The 19,429-nt window shown below is 36.0% G+C and overlaps 1 protein-coding gene across 14 annotated transcripts in view; it reads left to right on the forward strand.

Moving 5' to 3' along the window:
• SPATA17 (spermatogenesis associated 17) overlaps nucleotides 1-19,429 on the forward strand; it is a 229,757-nt gene that overhangs the window by 75,934 nt on the left and 134,394 nt on the right. For 7 of the 14 annotated variants that reach the window (XR_008677489.2, XM_055379573.2, XM_055379566.2 and 4 more), the window contains exon 6: nucleotides 9,462-9,569. The exons of the other annotated variants lie outside the window; for them this stretch is intronic. Coding sequence is in view for 6 of the 7 variants with exons in the window: in XM_055379573.2 (XP_055235548.2) it covers nucleotides 9,462-9,569 (108 nt within the window). In the remaining variant the exon portion in view is untranslated. The remainder of the gene's footprint in view (nucleotides 1-9,461; nucleotides 9,570-19,429) is intronic. 14 annotated transcript variants of the gene reach the window in all.

The raw sequence follows: 19,429 nt of genomic DNA on the forward strand, positions 1-19,429 counted from the left end.
TTTTTCCTAGTGATTATTTTCATCTTCCCTTTTATGTTGAGTCTTGCCTCACACAACTGGTGATCTTGAGCTGTTCGTTTATGCATGAGCATGAGAAATTTAAATGATGATTTGAATATATACATGCATAAGCAGATGTTGTTGACTGATAGGCTTTGTTTGCTTTTAAAGTGATACAATGAAGAGATGACTCATTAGGGCACCCACAAACACCAGGTCTTTCTTTAAGAAGTATTGAGTTTCTCCAAAGAAGAAATTTATAATGATCTATGGAGGGAATAGATTCTCCATCTGCCTTTGAGTGAAGGGGGAGAGATGGATCTGTGCTTTGTACCTACAAGTCACTGTACTCTGAGGCCTAGGCTTTTTCTCTCAGTTTTTTCAGAAGGCACACCTTTGATCCCTCACCTAAGAAATCGACGCTTGGATGCTGGCATTCTCTGTGTGCATGTGTTAAAGAAACAAACGAAAGTGTGTAGTCATTGTGCTTTTGAAGTCCAAGGTTAAATTTTAAAATTGTAGCAAAACTGCGATGGGATTCTAGACCTTATGACCTCAAGAATAGTGCTCTATCCAATATATTACGCTACTTCATGTTTACAAAATGAATGAAATGAAAGATCTTAGAGAATAAAAGTTTCTCAGTTGGACTGCATGTGGTGTTCAGTGTTAAATTCTGGATGAACATTGTTATTTCTGATGAATATTGATGAAAAAAGTTTGCATCCAGCAGAAAGCAACCAGGAATTTTATGGGGATTGGAATTCACAAAGACATGGCCCAGATTGGAAGATAGAAGCCTAAAGGAAGACATGATATTGACCTTCACATTTTTGAGAACCATCGGCTGGGCACGGTGGCTCACGCCTGTAATCCCAGCACTTTGGGAGGCTGTGGCAGGTGAATTACTTGAGGTCAGTAGTTCGAGACCAGACTGGCCAACATGGTGAAACCCCATCTCTACTAAAAATTAAAAAAATTAGCCAAGCGTGGTGGCAGGCGCATGTAATCCCAGCTACTCAGGAAGTTGATGCAGGAGAATCTCTTGAACCCGGGAGGCGGAGGTTGCAGTGAGCCAAGAATGTGCTAGTGCACTCCAGCCTGGGCAACAAGAGTGAAACTCCATCTCAGAAAAACAAACAAACAAAACATCATGCACTATATTTCTGAAAAGGGAAAAATTTGGACAAATAGATAGATTTGAATTGAACATGGAAAACGTGTTTCTTTTTTTTTTTTTTTTTGAGACAGAGTCTTGCTCTGTCGTCCAGGCTGGAGTGCAGTGGCACAATCTCGGCTCACTGCAAGCTCCGCCTCCCAGGTTCACGCCATTCTCCTGCCTTAGCCTCCGAGTAGCTGGGACTACAGGTGCCCGCCAGCACGCCCGGCTAATTTTTTGTATTTTTTTAGTAGAGACGGGGTTTCACCGTGTTAGCCAGGATGGTCTCGATCTCCTGACCTCATGATCCGCCCGCCTCGGCCTCCCAAAGTGCTGGGATTACAGGCGTGAGCCACCGCGCCCAGCCGGAAAACGTGTTTCTAATAATGAGAGCTATTCAATAATAGGCTGACTTGTACTCTGACAGAAGGATTTATCTAAAATGTCAGGACATAGGTAGAAAGGATTTCTGCATTTGATGAGGAATTAGAAGATTTCCAGTATCCCTTTAAGTCTGAGAAAATTAGCTTAATATGGTAATAAGTATATTTTAAAAATACAAAAATCTATGTATTTATTTACAATGAAACTAAAGTATGTTGAATCCCTTAAAAGTGCAAGAGACATTTAAATGAGATTAAGATATGGCATAAGGGATTTTGTACCATAAATATATGATATAAAATTATCCCCTACCGTGACTAAGATGGATATGATAATATATGTAAATCAAGATGTATACACACACACATTACATTATATGTTTAAAATCAGAAGTTAAAAGGCTATCATCAAATTTTAAAAAATCTTCACAGTATTAACAGATGATATTGAAATATCTTTTTTACTCCTGAAGCATAAAGGTTGTTTTGAATTCCCAAAGATAGGGAACGTTATCTCAGAAGTGGCAACACCTTTACAAATTACTAAATTGACCTTTCAGAGTTTTGGAGAAGAATGACTAATGGATTTATCATTAATATGAACATTATTCCAATTTTAATCTTATATTAAAGAGTTCTTAGATTCATTGACATGCTTGCCAAAATGCTAATAGGTAAGGTCTATTAAAATGCATTATCAGCCTTTTCATGATCTGTGTAGTGCTGATGAAATATCACATTTATGAGAACAATCTCCAGTGCTTTCAAGATCCCTAGGCAGCTCTGTCATATTGGCATCGACTGGGCTGTGTGCTTAGTTTCCTTGATTATTCTGAAATCCATACATTCATACACTTAGCTTGTCATGCAAAAAAAAAAAACTGTTCTATGCCTATTGCTGTTATTTTTATGTGAACAACTTCTAGTTGTACTATGAGAAATTCACTTAGATCTTAAAATTCTCAGTTTCGTTCTCTTTGTTGTATTTCCTCTGTTATACTGTCAGTGTTTGTTCCCAGTGATGATCATCAGAATCCAGAACTAACAGCTAACTAACAGCTTGCTGTTTCAAAATATTTATATCAATATTTGTGTTAAATGCTGTCTTTGTAGTCTGCTAATTTGCATTTGTTTTCAAGGATGAAGCAAAAAAACTTTAAAAGTGATGTTTATGAATATGCGTCGAGTTTCTAGGAAACTCAATTCAAAAGATTTGAACATAATCTCTCATCCTTATAATGACTAACTGGCAGCTCCAGTATACTCACCATCATGCTTTTTAAATAATCTTGCTCTGGCAGAAGAATATACAGAACCAACAAATGCAATAGACTAATGACAAACCTAAAAAAAAATTGAGATCACTTCTGCATCTGGGAAACACAATACTCAAGATTTTTAGTTTTCTGGAGTTGAAGTCTGTTAATATATTAAACTATCTAGGCAGCACGTTTCCAACTGTGCTTTAATTAATAAAGAAATAGAAACGTGAAAGAAGTCAGTATGTCCTTTCAGACTGCTAACATGTGCAGCACCTAAAAATCAAAGCAGCAACCTAGGGTAAAAATCTATAGGGTGGTGTTTGTATTTGCCCTCCTTTTGCAATCACATATCAACTCTTCAGAATTTTCACCAACTTAATTTTAAAGTCACAATTAATATTAAGTGGAAAATAGAAATGCAAATGATAATAATCTGGAATATACCTAGACTATTGGCATTGAGTAGATGCTTGCTGATAAAATATTCGTCTTTAGACACATGTACAGGGTAGGCAAATAACATTATAACTGAGTAGTTACTGAAATGGTATAAACACAAACAAAAGAAACACTTTAATTACAGACATTAAACATTTCTATATGTAGGTATAGGATACATATGTGTTCTTGGTAGATAACAATAAGAGAGAGATCAATCTGGTATGTTATAATCAGAAATGTCATGATTATCAAGCCAAACATACAGATGAACAAATTTAGACATTGTAAACAAGGACCAGCTCAGTAAATGGAGGGCAATCACAGCAAGTCATTTATTTAGCACCTATCGTGTGCATGGTGTTTTATATGTTATCTCGTCTATCCACACAAACCCCCTTTTGGGATGTGTCTTCTTATACCTCAGAGATGAAAAATAAAATTCAGTGTTTAAGTAAAGGGTAAGGTCACACACCAAAATAATGGTGGATCTAGAGGTTGGAACTCAGTCTTTTTTAAAGCCAGACCACACTGCCTCTTTATGTTTTGAATTATTACAAGTTCTATGGGTCATATTTCAATTGAAGCATATACCATAAATAACTAGGCTCACATTAAGACCCATCCTAACCTCTTTATAAATTGCCTTCTCTGCTATTGAGGCTAGAAAACTAAAAACTCACTTTCATAGATTTCCTTGTTTTTAGTGTTAGCCATGTGACTTAGTCATGGCCAATGAGACATTAGAAGGATATTAAAAGTAACAGAACTTAAAATGGGAATTTGGTTATTGGAGATAGTTTGGTGCTAGAATGGAAAACACTAATTTGGCCAGGCACAGTGGCTCACACCTGTAATCCTAACACTTTGGAAGGCCGAAAGAGATGGATTACCTGAGGTCAGGAGTTCAAAACCAGCCTGGACAACATGGAGAAACCCCATTTCAACTAAAAATTCAAAAAAATTAGCTGGCGAGGTGGTGGGCTCCTGTAGTCCCAGCTACTTGGGAGGTTGAGGCAGGAGAATTGCTTGAACCCAGGAGGCAGAGGTTGCGGTGTTCTGATATCACACCACTGCCCTAGCCTGGGTGACAGAGTGAGACTATCTCAAAATAATAATAATAAGTAATTATGTAAATCTTTATGTAATTTTTTTATTACAAATCCCGTCTTCTCTACCATGTGATGCAGATCATTATCATTTGAGGGTTTGACATTAATAGAAATGATAGGCGCTTTTAAGAATATTGGTGTGTGCTGCCTCCTCTTTGACCCTTTGAGCAAATTTCTGTGAGGAACAGATTAACTTGGACTAGAGGTTGCCAATCTGCGAGCAGAGACAGAAGTTAATAACTGCTTTGCTAACAGAGATGCTCAACATGTACAATGTGTGTCCGTTTAATAAGAGTCCTGTAATTTGGCACCTTAAAATGTTGAAAAACACAACTGCTATGCCCCAAACTAATGGGGTCATAAGCAGTGGCTAGGAAATGTAGGGCTTTAGCTAGAGATAAACCTCAGGACTTCACAAGTATGTGAGTCCAAGACAAAGATCAGATTAGGAATGTTGTTTTGTCTAATAATGGCTGAGCAATTCAAAACAACTCTCCACCTGCTGACATCTAAGCATTAAAGAGCTATCAATACAGTAAATAATTTACTAGACAAGGCACAGGAGAAGATGAGAATTCAGATATGAGTCTACCTCAAAACTGCTTTTGCCCTGAGGTCATGTGCCTATCTAAAAGAATACCTGACTAACTGAGAAAGAGCCGTGCTTTTGGTTGCATTGCGGGAGCAGGAGGAAAAAAAAATCCAAGTCATGGCAACCAAAGGTAAGAACTCTGATTAACTTCCACCTCTTCTTTCAGCCAGGATCCCCAAAAGCCATAACCTTAGAGTAAGTAATAATGGAAGTAAACTAGCTTAATATGAGATTTGCAAGCACACTGCTAGTTATCCAGGTGGTTTAGATAACTTAAAGTCTTGTACTTGAACTTAGAAGGTCTCAGACTGATAGTGACCCAGGAACCTGATGGAAACATTTGAAAAGCCTCTACCAGGGAAGATGCTGTCATTCTAGTACTAAGAGTATTCCTACAAAGTATTTTTCAAATGCAATGGCCAGCACAGCAAAGGTACCAGGGAGTTAGGAAAACAAGACACCATGAGTGAGAAGTAGGAAGAAGAAGAAGAAAGAAGAAGAAGAAAACAATCCGTCAATCTTATTATGTTTAAAGAATAAAATCCAAGCTAGAAAATTTTAACAATTAGTGAATTGTTGCCCTGCCACCCAAATTGGTTGTTTTGGATGAATGCAAGTACTGGCTGCCAAACAAACAAACAAACAAAACAAAACAAACAAAAAAACAGCAACAGAGTTTAGAAGCCAGCATCTAAGACCATAAATTCTAGAAAACTGTCTAGACCAGATTCTTGGTTGTGGTCACTTGCTCATGAAACTGACCACAAACAAAGAAGCCAGAAGCCTGCAATATCATTGAAAGTTCCTGTTACTAAAGAAATCCCAACTTGGCCAGCTGTGACCTGCCCTCAGGCAATCATAAAACTACTGAACTTGGACCAATAGGCCCCTAGTGGGCTACTAGAACAATGCATTCTCCAGAAATATTGTCCTCTACAATGGCCACCTCATATGTGGTCATGGAAGATAACAGACATGGAATATTCTGTTTGTCTACCCAAGAAAACACCTCTTGAACAGGAACTCTTCACTATACCTGTGTAGCAGGATTTATTGTTTGCTCTGAATTAGTAACTATTTCTTTCTCATTTTCTATTTTTCCTAATGTGGACATTTTGTTGTGGTTATTCTTATTCCATTCCTTCTCTACCATTCAGTGCTGGTGTGTTATAGGCAGATAATTAGTATTTTAATTTAGTTGTCAGATAATTAAGAGTTACACCCAAACCTGATGGACAGGACTGCACATGGCTTTAAATTAAATACAGTAACAGATGCAACAATGGTACCATCTTCTTTGGGAAAGGAATGAAGCACTTCATATAAAGTTTAAGTAAAGAAGTAGAGTTTTTGGATATTGTATCAGTCAGCGACTAGTCAGGAGACAAAATCCACACCAGTAATTTGAACTGAGAAAATATAATATGAAGCTTTATTAAGTAATACAAGATGAATAACTTTTAAAATGAACAAAAGGGAACTCTAGAGAATACAAATATAGTAAATATTGGGAGAAGTTACCACCTCTAGGCCCATGGGAGAGAACCCAAGGAATGGAAAAGTTTGGAAGAGCCTCTCCCCACCCATAAACAATGCAATTCAGACTTCATTGGGGAGGATGTGGCTGCAGCCTGCTGGATTGTGGGGTTCTCTCAGATGTCATGGGCGAGAGCTGTTCTGCAGCTAGTGGTCTGACCCTGACGAGCAGAAAACTGCCCATGGTGGTGCAGATGGGCTGGAATTGATAAGCAAGGACCTACCTTTGTTGGAGTACGAGCAAAACTCACTAGCTGTTAGGCACTAGTGGTTCTTCTGCATAGAGCTAATAGCCAAGCCACTGAAGAAAGAAAGCAGACAATTGGAACCGGAGGAGGGAAGGGGTAACACTTTCCCCAGTCATGCGTTGACATATCCCTCCAGAACCCTTTATTTTCAGACTAATGTTATACAAATTAGTAAAGGTAAAATGTTACGGATCCAGGTCCAGTTTTACCAAGTGTACCAAAAAATAAATTATTTGAAACTGAGAGCTAAAAAATTGGTGACTGACACAAATGTTGATTCTGCAATGAGGTGGAGTATGGAAAATTTCATAGATTTGATCACTCAATGTTCATTCCAACACTGCAACTTAACTCATGTTATTATTGTTTTTCTAAACTTTTATCTAAGAATGGCAATATGACTTCATTTTGAGCAATGAGATCTGCTAGTTCTTCTTCCATTTTTTTTCTTTTTTCTGAAATATGTACAAAATGACTGTAGCTGCAACAGTCATCTTACCAGTGATAACTAAAGGCTAATGCTGGACACAGTGGTGCATGCCTGTAGTCCCAGATACTTGGGAGGCTGAGGTGGGAGGATCATTTGAGTCTTACCTGGGCAATATCATAAGGCCTTGTCTCTAAATAAATAAACATTTTTTTTTTAAAAAAAAGAAAAGGCTAAGACTTTTACACATAAACATAATTTACAAAAACATACAGGATTATAATTTGTATATTATAAGAGAGAACTCTAGAGAATACAGAAATAGTAAATACTGGGAGAAGTCAGCAGCACCTCTAGGCCTAAGGAAGAGAACCCAAGAAAGGAAATGTTTGGAGGATCCTCTCCCCACACACTAATGATGAGATTCACACTCCAGCAGAGAGGATGTGGCTGCAGCCTGCTGGATTGTGGAGTTCTGTGAGATATTTTGGGCCAGAACTATTGATAGTCACTGAATCTGTATAAGTGTGTATATATGTTACTAGAAAGACATATATATCCAGATTCACAAAATTCATCTAAATAAACTAATACACTCTAGATTGTGAGTTTAGCCATGACATGTTTATAGATAAGGCATCACACTCAGATGTACCATGAACTATAACAACTTTTTATTCCTTTAACTTTAATATTCTTGGTGTATTCTTCGATCACATTACCTCCTGCTGGCACTGGGATGGGAGAGGGAAAAACTAGATATCAATTTACTTTGGTTTAATACAGTAATTAATGATAATCTTTTAAATAAGTGGATCTTTTTCATAATTCCTTGAGTTCTCCATGATCCTCTCTAAGATGACCTATGAGTGTAGAGGGGGCTTATGTTACCGGTGGCTCTAAGGCTTAAAAGGGAACCCTGACTTATATGTAGGTAACAGTGGCTGGTGTCTGCTGCTATGTGATTGATCATTCTTGTCCCTAGGAGTTCTGCTGACATCTGCTGCTAAGACTTGCATTTGATGTAAGCACTGTCAACTTAATTTGGGTCTGGTGGCTTTCCTTAGCTCCCTAGGCCCTGTGTCATCTCTTTCTTTCTCTGCCAGTATCTCTGAGGTCTTCCATGTGCTCCAAATGACTCCTTGGACAAGGTTGGTTACCCTGCAGACTTTGATTCAAGGTTGTTTATATTTTTGCCGTAGCCGTTCTCATGATTCAATCCTTGGCTCTTACTTTTGATCTGGCTTATCCCTTAAAGGATATGTTTGAACTTTGGTCCTTCTAGATGATATGGGAGGCAAGAAAAACATGAGAGTACTAAGCCCTTTCTACCTGACTTCACTGTTTGATACTCTTTACTGTGCTGGAACCATCCCTTATTGTCTCAAGGCTGTCTTATACAAATGATATTCTCCCAGGAACCCAAGTAGGTAGGAACACACCCGTCTTTGGCATTCCTCTCAAACTACCAAACTTTCCTCTCTGCTTCTAAGACTTGGCCTGGAGTTTACAGGTCCAGGGAACAGGATGATGCATTATGATCCTTCTCCTGCCCTCTCTTCTGCCTTCCACAGTCCCTTGGGGTTGGAAGAGGCAGGGTTGTCACCCTTTTTACTTTTTCCAGCTCCTCTTCCATCCCTTCTATTTCTCATTCCATGGTAGGACCTATTCTCCCAGTGGCTATAATTAGATGTAGTGCAGAGAGAGAAAATGACTTTCTGATAAAGAAAAATAAATGAGGGGTACTTAAAATATGTACCTGTTACACAGACTTTAGCATGCTTTCTACCAGAATTTTCCATTCCTGCCATCTTCTCAGTGACATTATTCAAACAAATTGGCAATGGTTTTGGAAAAAAGAGCAACTTGCATGTTGAAGTAGTAATATTTAACATTAGCCATCCTGCAGGTAATAAAAAATTAGTAAAAATTTTATTAAATATATTTAGGAAACTTATTTATATCAGCTCCACATTATTTTCTGTAACTTTTTTGATAAAAATAATACAATATTATAAAAACTTTAAAACATATAGAAAATTAATAAAAATACAAATAGCAAACACTTTACAAGTAAAATAACAAGTAAAATAACATAAAACCTCTTTCAAAATCATACCAGACAAGCACTTTTAGAGAATAACCTTTAATATGTGTTTTTGTGAGTGTGTGTATATTGTCTTACTATGTATATTTGAATGAGTCTTTTTAAACTCTTCAAAGAATAAATCTTTTTCCAATTAATTTTTCTTCTCTTAAATTGTCTAAGGACTCTGAAACTTATTTAGCCACTTCTTCTTTCAGGACTTCATTTGTCAGACAGAAAGAAAGAAAACTGGTAATTCCAAACTGTCTACTGGCCCATTGTTTTAATCACTACCCCACTATCTCCACTGATCTTTGGTCTGCAAGGTATTGTGACTTTTTTTTTTCCTGCTGAGGAAGTCCCTCTGGTGTTCTGGATTATTGCCAATGCCATACTGGCACTCCACTCTGGCCTCTGAGGTTACCACTCATTGCGCACACTCATGTACCATTCATTTTTCCTAAAGATGACACTGTCAGAATGGCTGGATCCATGGGGTCAAGAGGGACTTAGTCTGGAGTAGGTAGGCCCAGAGAATCTTCCATATATAGACCCAGGACGTATTAGCATCAGCCCTCTCCCGTAAACCTGGTGTTGAGGCCAGAACTCCAGTCCACAGTCCATGTAATACTTCAAATTCATGTTGAGTTACCCTTTATAGTGTTTAATATTCTTTCCTGCCAGCAAATATCAACTGAGACCATTCCAATTTATCTTATGAAAGGGTCTACAGTGAGCCTGAAAAGTAAAAGGATTGGGATCACCTCATCGGTGAGCTGAAATGCATACCATGAATACATTTGTTGGGTCCCCTTTGTGAAGCCATATAAAGTTTCTTTCCCAAAGTCAGGGGCCCATAAAAGATTTGTTTCTATCCTTAAGATATCCTCTTAAATTTCACCTCTTCAGAGAAATCTTTCCTAACCCCCAATCATCCCACCCAACCTATAAATAGATTAAATCTTTCTTTTGTATACTTCCATAATTCTCCATAATTTTCCTCCCCTGAATTTATCCCATTGTAAAATTTTTGGAGTTATTTTCATATTGCCCATCCTTCCTCATAAATCACTATACTCCTAGCACCTACCACAGTACTTGAAACATAGTGGGAACTCAAGCAAACAATTATTGTTTGATTTAGAACTAAATGGGTCTGAGGAAGTCTATCTAATAAATCTCACTCTTCCCTAACTGTGATCTAGGCCAATGGGGAAATAAGACAAAACAATAGGGCAGATGAGAGACCAAAAAATCACATGTATGATTGCTAAAGCTAGTAATATGGAATACAGTATATGTGCAGATAACGGGCTTTTCAAATACTGCATAACAGGAGTTAGATAGATTTTCCCAGGCAATCACCACAGTACTAAGCAGACACTTCCTCTCTGCGTTAGCCTCTGGTCTTGCCAAGCTCAGCATGTCTGCTGCCACCCCTGTCCTCTGAAGGGACATGGGCGGAGCTAACCTCCAATCAAATTAAACTGCTTTTCTAGCTGTTGTACATTCCTCCACATGGAAGGAAACAGGAGTGAAGGAATTATTTATCCACCAAGACAAGTTACATTTTCTATGTCAATACATATAAATTTCATGTCAAAATTTTCAGTGCCTATAGTATACATGTATGTCTATGGTGTTTGTGCCATAACTTGTATCTGAATAAGTTCTATCTATATTAATGGACATTTAATATATCATTTATCTGCAAGAAATTATTTGCATTTATACTGTTATCTTCTTTTCTGTATAATTCTATAAATGAGATTTTGGGTAAAAATTTAAACATATCTTATATTTTAAAACATATTGTCAGCCGGGTGTGGTGGCTCATGCCTGTAATCTCAGCACTTTGGGAGGCCGAGGTGGGTGGATCACGTGAGGTCAGGAGTTGGAGACCAGCTTGGCCAACATGGTGAAACCCCGTCTCTACTAAGAATACAAAAATTAGCCAGGCTTGGTGGCACATGCCTGTAGTCCCAGCTACTCGGGAGGCTGAGGCAGGAGAATCACCTGAACCCAGGCAGTGGAGGTTGCAGTGAGCTGAGACTGTGCTACTGCACTCCAGTCTGGGCAACAGAGTGAGACTCTGTCTCAAAAAAATAAATAAATAAAAATAAAAAAAATTGTCTGATTTTCATAAGAAAAATATCAATTTGTACTTCTACCAACAGTGCACAAAAATTCCTGTTTCTTTATACTTTTGTTAATAATTTCTAATCTAATAAAGAACAATTCTAATTTTTAATTTAATTTTTGAATTTTATTAATTTGAATATCTTTAGTAGCCATTTGTATTCTGTGATGACTTTCCTGTTTATATTTGTTCTGTTTGCCTAATTAGTTTATTTTTTTTCCTGTGCACTTGTAAAAACTCTATATATGTTAAGGAAACAAATCCTTTATCATCTGTGCTGAAATTATCTTTCCTTGTTTGCATTTGACTTGCAAACATATTTATGGAAATTCTGAAACATATTGGCCTTTCAGTTCTTTATATGGTTATATTTACCAATAATTTCTTTTATAATTTCTTCTTTGCATGATTTTAAGAATAGTTCTTAAAATAGTTCTTAAAAAACACCATATTTTCTTTTGATGTTTTAGAGTTACTTTTGTCACACTGAATATTGAATCTCTCTGGAATCTATTTAATACAAGGAGTGCATTTGAAATTTGGCCTAAAAAATTTTTAATGACCAGCAAGTTATTCCAAAGCATTTATTAAATTATTGCTTCATCTCTTACTGTAAGTGCCATCTTATCATATACTAAGTGCCCACATGTTCTCAAGTATATTTCTTGTCAACCTGTGCTGTCTGATTCTTCTCTTTCTTTGTAATTCTACATAGTATCACATGGCCTAAATAGCTATAAAATACTTTTTTTTCCAAAAAATATTGTGGCTTATTTTTAAAATTCTCTATCCAACTAAATTTTGAAGCATTTTGACATGTTTCAAAAATACCAAATTGTGTTTTTATTTTAATTAATTAATTTATTTTTAGAGACAGAGTCTTGCTCTGTCACTCAGGCTAGAATGCAGTGGCAAGATCTCAGCTCACTGCAACCTCTGCCTCCTGGGCTCAAGGAAGTCTGGTCCCCCAGCCTCCTGAGTAGCTGGTATTACAGGCCTGCGCCACCACACCTGGCTAATTTTTGTATTTTTAGTAGAGACAGAGTTTCGCCATGTTGGCCAGGCTGGTCTCAAACTCCTGACCTCAAGTGATCGGCCCATCTCAGCCTCCCAAAGTGCTAGGATTATAGGTGTGAGCCACTACACCCAGCCCCAGATTATGTTTTTAAATAGTTTAAATTAAACTTATAGTGTAGGAAAAAGTTGTATTTTCATAATTTTAATCTTCTTGTAAAGGAATGTCTCCTTATTTATGTGGGAATTTAAAAAATGTTCATCAGTAAATTTTTATGATTGTCCTAATATAGGATGTATTTTTATTTGTTAATTTTATTTCTAGAAATATTGTATTTTTCTGTTGTATTTGTTAATGGTATATTTTCTTTCATTGTCCAAGTGATTATTGTTTATATACAGGAAAGCAATATATTTTGTTGGAGTAATGTTATACCTTACCAAAATCTCTAATTGTCTAAAAATTCTTGTACTCTGCTAGAAGGCTGGATATTGATGGCTTGTTTTCTTGCTCAGTCATTCAACCATCTGATGAGGGATGAAGAATAAACTGGAGAAATGGGCAGCTGTGCTTTTGTCACTCTCCTCCCAAGTCCTGTTTGACCGCCTGTCACTGTGGATATTGATTTCATGAAGTGGGATTAGTGTGAAGTTCTACTGCTCATAAACTGGCTTTTGTTTCATCAGTTGACCTTATTCAAAAGCTCTCAAGCTACTTTTCCTCATTCTCCTCCAGTCCAATTTGCCATCGGTTGTCAACCCAATCAGAAGTTCTGATCAACAAAAAGGGAAATTGCTTGGCTGCAAATTCTCTCTTCAGTCCTGCATCCCTTTTATCCCCAAGTCTTTATAAACCCTCTTGGCTGGGGTTCTCACTAGGGCCGTCAAATTTGTTCAGTATTGAACTTGCCCATATACTACACTGATTTTGTGATTAAGGAAGATACAGTGTACTTGGGCTTTAAATTAAATTGAACCTGGCAGATATTCTTCATTCATTCAGCTTCCAGATATTCTCCAGAGTTTATGATGGGGGTTGTGACTGTTTCCTTGTTTTCATGCGTATTTCCCTTGTTTTCCCATATTTTTGTGCTTTTTTTTTTCATTTTGGCTGCTTTTAGAAAAGGGTTATAGGCAAAAGAGCACATATTCATTGTCTTTCCTAGAAATCCACACATTATAACTACAATAACCACTCAATAAATATTGGCTATTATTATTATGCTTTCCTTAAATGGAGTATCATCTTTACTTTTGCTTGGTCTTACTCTTTCTTCAAGTTGTGAAACCTAAGTTGTTTTAAATTTATGCATGCATTTAAAGCCTTAAAAAAAACTACTGTCGGGGAGTGGTGCCTTACGCCTGTAATCCCAGCACTTTGGGAGGCTGAGGCGGGAGGATCACCTGAGGTCAGGAGTTAGAGACCAACCTGACCAACATGGAGAAACCCCGTCTCTACTAAAAATACAAAGTTAGCCAAGCATGGTGGCATATGCCTGTAATCCCAGCTACTCGGGAGGCTGAGGCAGGAGAATCGCTCGAACCCAGGAGGCAGAGGTTGCCGTCAGCAGAGATCGCGCCATTGCACTCCAGCCTGGGCAACAAGAGCAAAACTCTGTCTCAAAAATAATAATAATAATAATAACAAAAAACTGTTATTCTTATACATGGCTTCTCTCTTAATTAAAACTATTTTATTTGGGCCCTTCATTATTGCATTCTCTCATTGAGATATGGAAATTTTATCTTCTATTTTGAAGATCATCAGTATGAATATATAACTGACAATTTCCCTACTCATTACAGTTCTTTATGCATAGTGTTCATTGAAAATAAGACTGTATGTTGTAAATGTATGATTGCATAAATTTTTGAAAGGAGGGGTTATGTATTATTTTTTAGTACATAAATCTTCAATAATGAAGTTATCTATTCTAAATTTGGAGGAATATTTGAATAGTTAAAGAGTCTGATTCTCTTAAAATGTATAATATTCTTTTACATATTTTTCCTCTCATGTTGTATAGTAAGTGGATAATTAAGCAAACATTTTCAGTAATATTCTGGCATTATCTAAAATGCCAGTTCACACATTTTATAGTCTCAAAGTCTGGGTAATAAGGATGAAAAGGCAAGCTTAGAGTCTCAATAGACCTCAGCATGAATCTCACCTACACCAATGAATAGTTTCGTATCCTTAGTCAAATTACTTACTATCTCTGCACCTCACTTTTTCCACTTGCAAAAATATGTCATAAAGTTGTTTAAATGTTAATACATGTAGTTACTTTAACTTTTTGTGAGCTCTGTTTTGGGTTGACTAGTTGCCTGGAGTACATTTTAAAATCATCTTAACATTTTGATTATCAGTACCAAATCATTTACAAAGTACCTGTGTTGGAAGGCTATCTAATACTGTCTTGCATTTTGTAAATTCAACTTATAAGAAATAAAAGAACAGTACTGGAAACATACTAGATGTTAAGTTTTTAAAACTTATTTATTTAGTTACTACAGAGGTAATGGAAGAAATAATACTATGAAATAAAATATATTCTGATAAAACAATAGGAAATGATATTTTAATCAAATAGAGCTAATGTCATTCAAACACATTAAAATTGCTAACATATTTTGAGCACTTATGGTATACCAAGCATGGTGCTAAGCCCTTTATTATCTCATTCAATTTTCACAACAAATTTGTAAAATAGACATTACCTGTTTCTTAACTGTTATACAAATATTAGTATAGATGTTTGATAAAGAATGAATAGTTATCTCAATGTAAGGTTAAGTGTAAAATAAAAACAGAGCTATTTCATCGTTGATTGTTTGCTAAAAATCAAGTGAAACTCAGAGCCAATATTAATTTTTTATGTTTTCTTTGATAAAACTCATTTGTTTGCTTTTTGAAATGTATTTCATTTTAAAGCTATTCCACAGGATGATTTTTGTTAAACTAATTATTTTAAAGGGTGGCATATTTTCAGTTTTTGATATGTGAAAGATATTTGAATCATTAAAAAAACTGGCTGTTTTGTAGGTTCATTCAATAAATAGGTAAACTGTCAGGTAGCTTCCCTAAGTGGGCTGTCATGTTATTTCATTTATTTTTATTATTCAAACTCAAATTAACTTTGCAGTTTCACGATTTATTGTGAATCTCAACAGTTAAGTAGGACAGAAGAAAAGGTGCAGTTCCATTAAGCTCTAACATATCATTGGCTGTCAGGTAAGCCTTGTTATGCTGTCCATCCTCATTTAACTATCCCACAAGATCTCTTAATGAAGTTAAGCCCCAAGTTCACTCCAATAATTCTGTGGCAAGAGTTTGTGCATTGTAACAATTCATCACTTGTCAGGAAGGCACTTTTAGTTTATACATTTAATAAGGGCATCCTCTAGCTTGGTTAATTAGAAGTGAACAGTTTGCATATTTACTAAATGCGGAGTGTCATTGCCACCACGGCCTATTGCCTACATGAATTATTTCTCTATCTGCAATAAACAGCTGGGTAATTATTACTGCCATAATCAGATAAATTCCCTCTGTAAGGCTTCTCTTACATGGCAATTCTTTGAACTCATCCAAAGCTGAACAAAATTTATGAACTCCAGCAGTGAGGCCACGTTTTCATACTATGGTGTCCCTGTTCCCTATTTCAAGGACGTGAGTAGAGCACCATAGATATGGTGTAAATAAGGAGAATAAATATGATTACCTCAAGATAACATTTCAGTAAACCTCATTTCAAAAACATAATATTACGATCTCAGCCAAGTAAATGATAGCATTTTAGCTTTATCTAATTTTATGTTGATGACAGGTTCTTTTATAGTAAGGTCTATCCCAAAGAGGTAAAGAAAACAACAGTTTAGTTTTCAAGAAACAAATTAGTCTGTAATGTTAACTGTAAGTGTAACTTATTTTCTGTGGAATCATTTTATATATCAAGATACAATAATTATAGTAATTAATTTGGTAGAAATTATATAATAACACAAGCCAGGGTGTCCAACATAAAATGTAGAATATATTCTTTGCTTTAAAAACAGTCTGCCATTTATTCATAATTACTAGTTAATGACATAATCCATGTAATCACTTTAAAATATGGAATGATATTAACCATTTGATCACAGTCTTTTCACATGCCATATTTTAACAAGAATGTATTACCTTTTACAATTTGGCATTTCAAAATATTTAAAAGCAAAATACACAGAAAGGAAAAAATGCTTCAGTCCCAAGAAGGAATTAACAAAAGGAAAATGCTTATTATGTGGGTATTTCAATTTAACTCTTTCCACAATGAATTTCAAGCAGTTTACAAAGGACATGGGGACCACAGTAAAGGAAAATACAGATATGATAATGTTAATGGTATAATTGATCAGGGAAGATGATTAGTTAAGTATGTCCCATTAACAAAATGGAGAAACATTACTGCATATGCCAAGAAACAGTTTTTTCTAGCACTGATCCTGAAAGAAATTTTACATATAAGTCCTCAGTAGGAGACACTAAGTAATGCAATGAACAATGTCTTCAGTAAGGTGATTTTTTTTTTTTTTTTTGAGATGGAGTCTCACTCTGTCGCCAAGGCTACAGTGCAATGGCATGATCTCGGCTCACTGCAACCTCTGTCTCCTGGGTTCCAGCAATTCTCCTGCCTCAGCCTCTGAGTACCTGGGATTACAGGCACGCACCACCACACCTGGCTTAGTTTTGTATTTTTAGTAGAGACAGGGTTTCACCATGTTGGCCAGGCTGATCTCGAACTCCTGACCTCAAGTGATCTACACACCTTGGCCTCCCAAAGTGCTGGGATTACAGATGTGAGCCACCACAACCAGCCAAGTTTTTGTTTGTTTGTTTGTTTTCAAATACAAAAAAGCAGTCTGAATTTCAAATCCTTCTTTTTTGTAGTGATCTTTAGAGGAAAAAAAAATTTCCTGGGGAATGTACTAAAATATTACTCATTTGAAAGTAAAAGACTAAAATAGTGTTAGTCCATGGACTTAGCCTTACGGTTGTCCAGCTTTGAGGAATGGATGGACTTGGAAGTTCTTATCTCTCACCTCTCTTACCTGATTTTTTGATAGACAATAAAAGAAAGTTTCTTTTTTTAAAAAAACTCTGTGATAGGGATTGAGAATGCTATTTTTCGTATTGCTGATTTTGAGTAGATTTATCTCAGATGCAGATGCTTGATATATTAATAATATGTAAACTTTTTAGTCACATTTTATGATATGTTGACATTATTATGAAACTCTATTGAGAAAATGTTATTAGTGCTAAAAGTCATTTATATGTAATACTGTCCTGTGGACTATTTTGGCCTTCATCTTATTTTATCTCTTTGAAGCATAAAGTCACTGTAAACCACTTTCTTCTCTTCTCTTATAATTTAATTCTCTGATACCACTTTCTCTGGTTTCCTTTCTCCATTTCTAATGGTTTCTTCTCTGCATTCCTTGTGTACTCTATTTGACCTTAAATATTAGTGTAGTGTACCCTCCTCGATGCATTTACCTTTTCATTGTACACTCTATAGATGATCACTTTCACTTCTGTGACTTCTGCTAGCACTTGTGTGATGATTCATAACTCCAAGTATTCTTCCACCCAGACCTCTATCTTGATTGTTTTAACCATCTATTCAAATGCCTGCTATCATTGCCACTTGGACATCCCACCAACATCTCAAGCTGAGCATGTTTAGATAAAATTATTTCCCCAAACCTCTTCCTCTTTCTATGGTAAATTGAACCATTCTTCATGTAGGCACCCAAGCCAGAAACATGAGATTTTCATTCTAAAAATTCTTTTCTTTATTGGTGGCCAAGCCCTATCAGTTCTTTTCCTAGCTCTCCTCATAAGTCTGTTCTCCCTACTGCTGCCTTAATGATCTTTCTGAAATATAAATCTGATCACCATAATCTGTTTATTTCCTTCCTTTTAATTATCCCATAGTAAAAGATGACCTAGAGGTTCTAGAAACATGTGAAATATAAACACTGGGATTACATTTTAGAGTATATTCTTGGCATAAGAATTAAGCAAACCCAAAATGAACACTTGAATCATATTGTTTAACAGTTTTAATACTAAAAAATGTGAATCTTTGGATAAGAATGTTAACATGTATTTTAGATATAATATTAGCATAGAATGGGAATTCCTAGAACATATGTATACCTAAATAAACTGTAATTTTACGATAAATAGGAAATTATGTAGTGATAACCTACTATAAAAAAAGCAAATTGATAAAGAATCATTTATTTTTAAATCACTTTTTAATTACCCCTTTGTAATGCTTGACAGCTTTTTCCATTTCCTTTCCTTCTAAATCTATCCTTTTCCCCTCTTGGAGTTGACAATGAAAAGAATGGAGAAAGAAAATTACTCCAGTTTCTCTCTCTCTCTCTCTCTCTCTCTCTCTCTCTCTCTCTCTCTCTCTCTGTCTCACCACTATTTTGTAATAGTTTCTTATCCAACAATAAATGGGATGGCATTCCCTGTGGCATTCATATAAAAATGATTTCCAAGATCAGCTGTAAAAGAATTGCTCAATAAATAGTTTCCCAAAACTCATTAGATAATTTCTGAAACTACATGTAGTATACTGCTTTAAAATATGTTGACATCATCCTATGGTATGTTATTACTGCTTTATGTTAGCCTCAAGATTAGTTGAGAGATGTCCCTTGTCTGTGTTTAGTGGATTGCATGCAAAAGCAGCAGCAATTATTTTTGCTTTAAAGTGAGGTTAACACATTTTAAATGAGAGACAATGTGTGATGTTTGAGTAAACACAAAATAAACAAGATCATGAAACTCTTTTTATATGAAATGGGAACTGTAGCTGCCTCAATTCTGAACTCTACCCAAAACATAAATTTAGTGGGTTGATCCTCCTCCTACACAGCTGAATCACTGTGAAGATGGGCAATGCAGAGAATATGATATGCCTTCATCTATCTTTATGCAGGAAAGCCCCCATGCTGTGTCTCAAAGTC

Source organism: Gorilla gorilla, chromosome 1, assembly GCF_029281585.2.
Source record: "Gorilla gorilla gorilla isolate KB3781 chromosome 1, NHGRI_mGorGor1-v2.1_pri, whole genome shotgun sequence".
Lineage (NCBI taxonomy): Eukaryota > Metazoa > Chordata > Mammalia > Primates > Hominidae > Gorilla > Gorilla gorilla.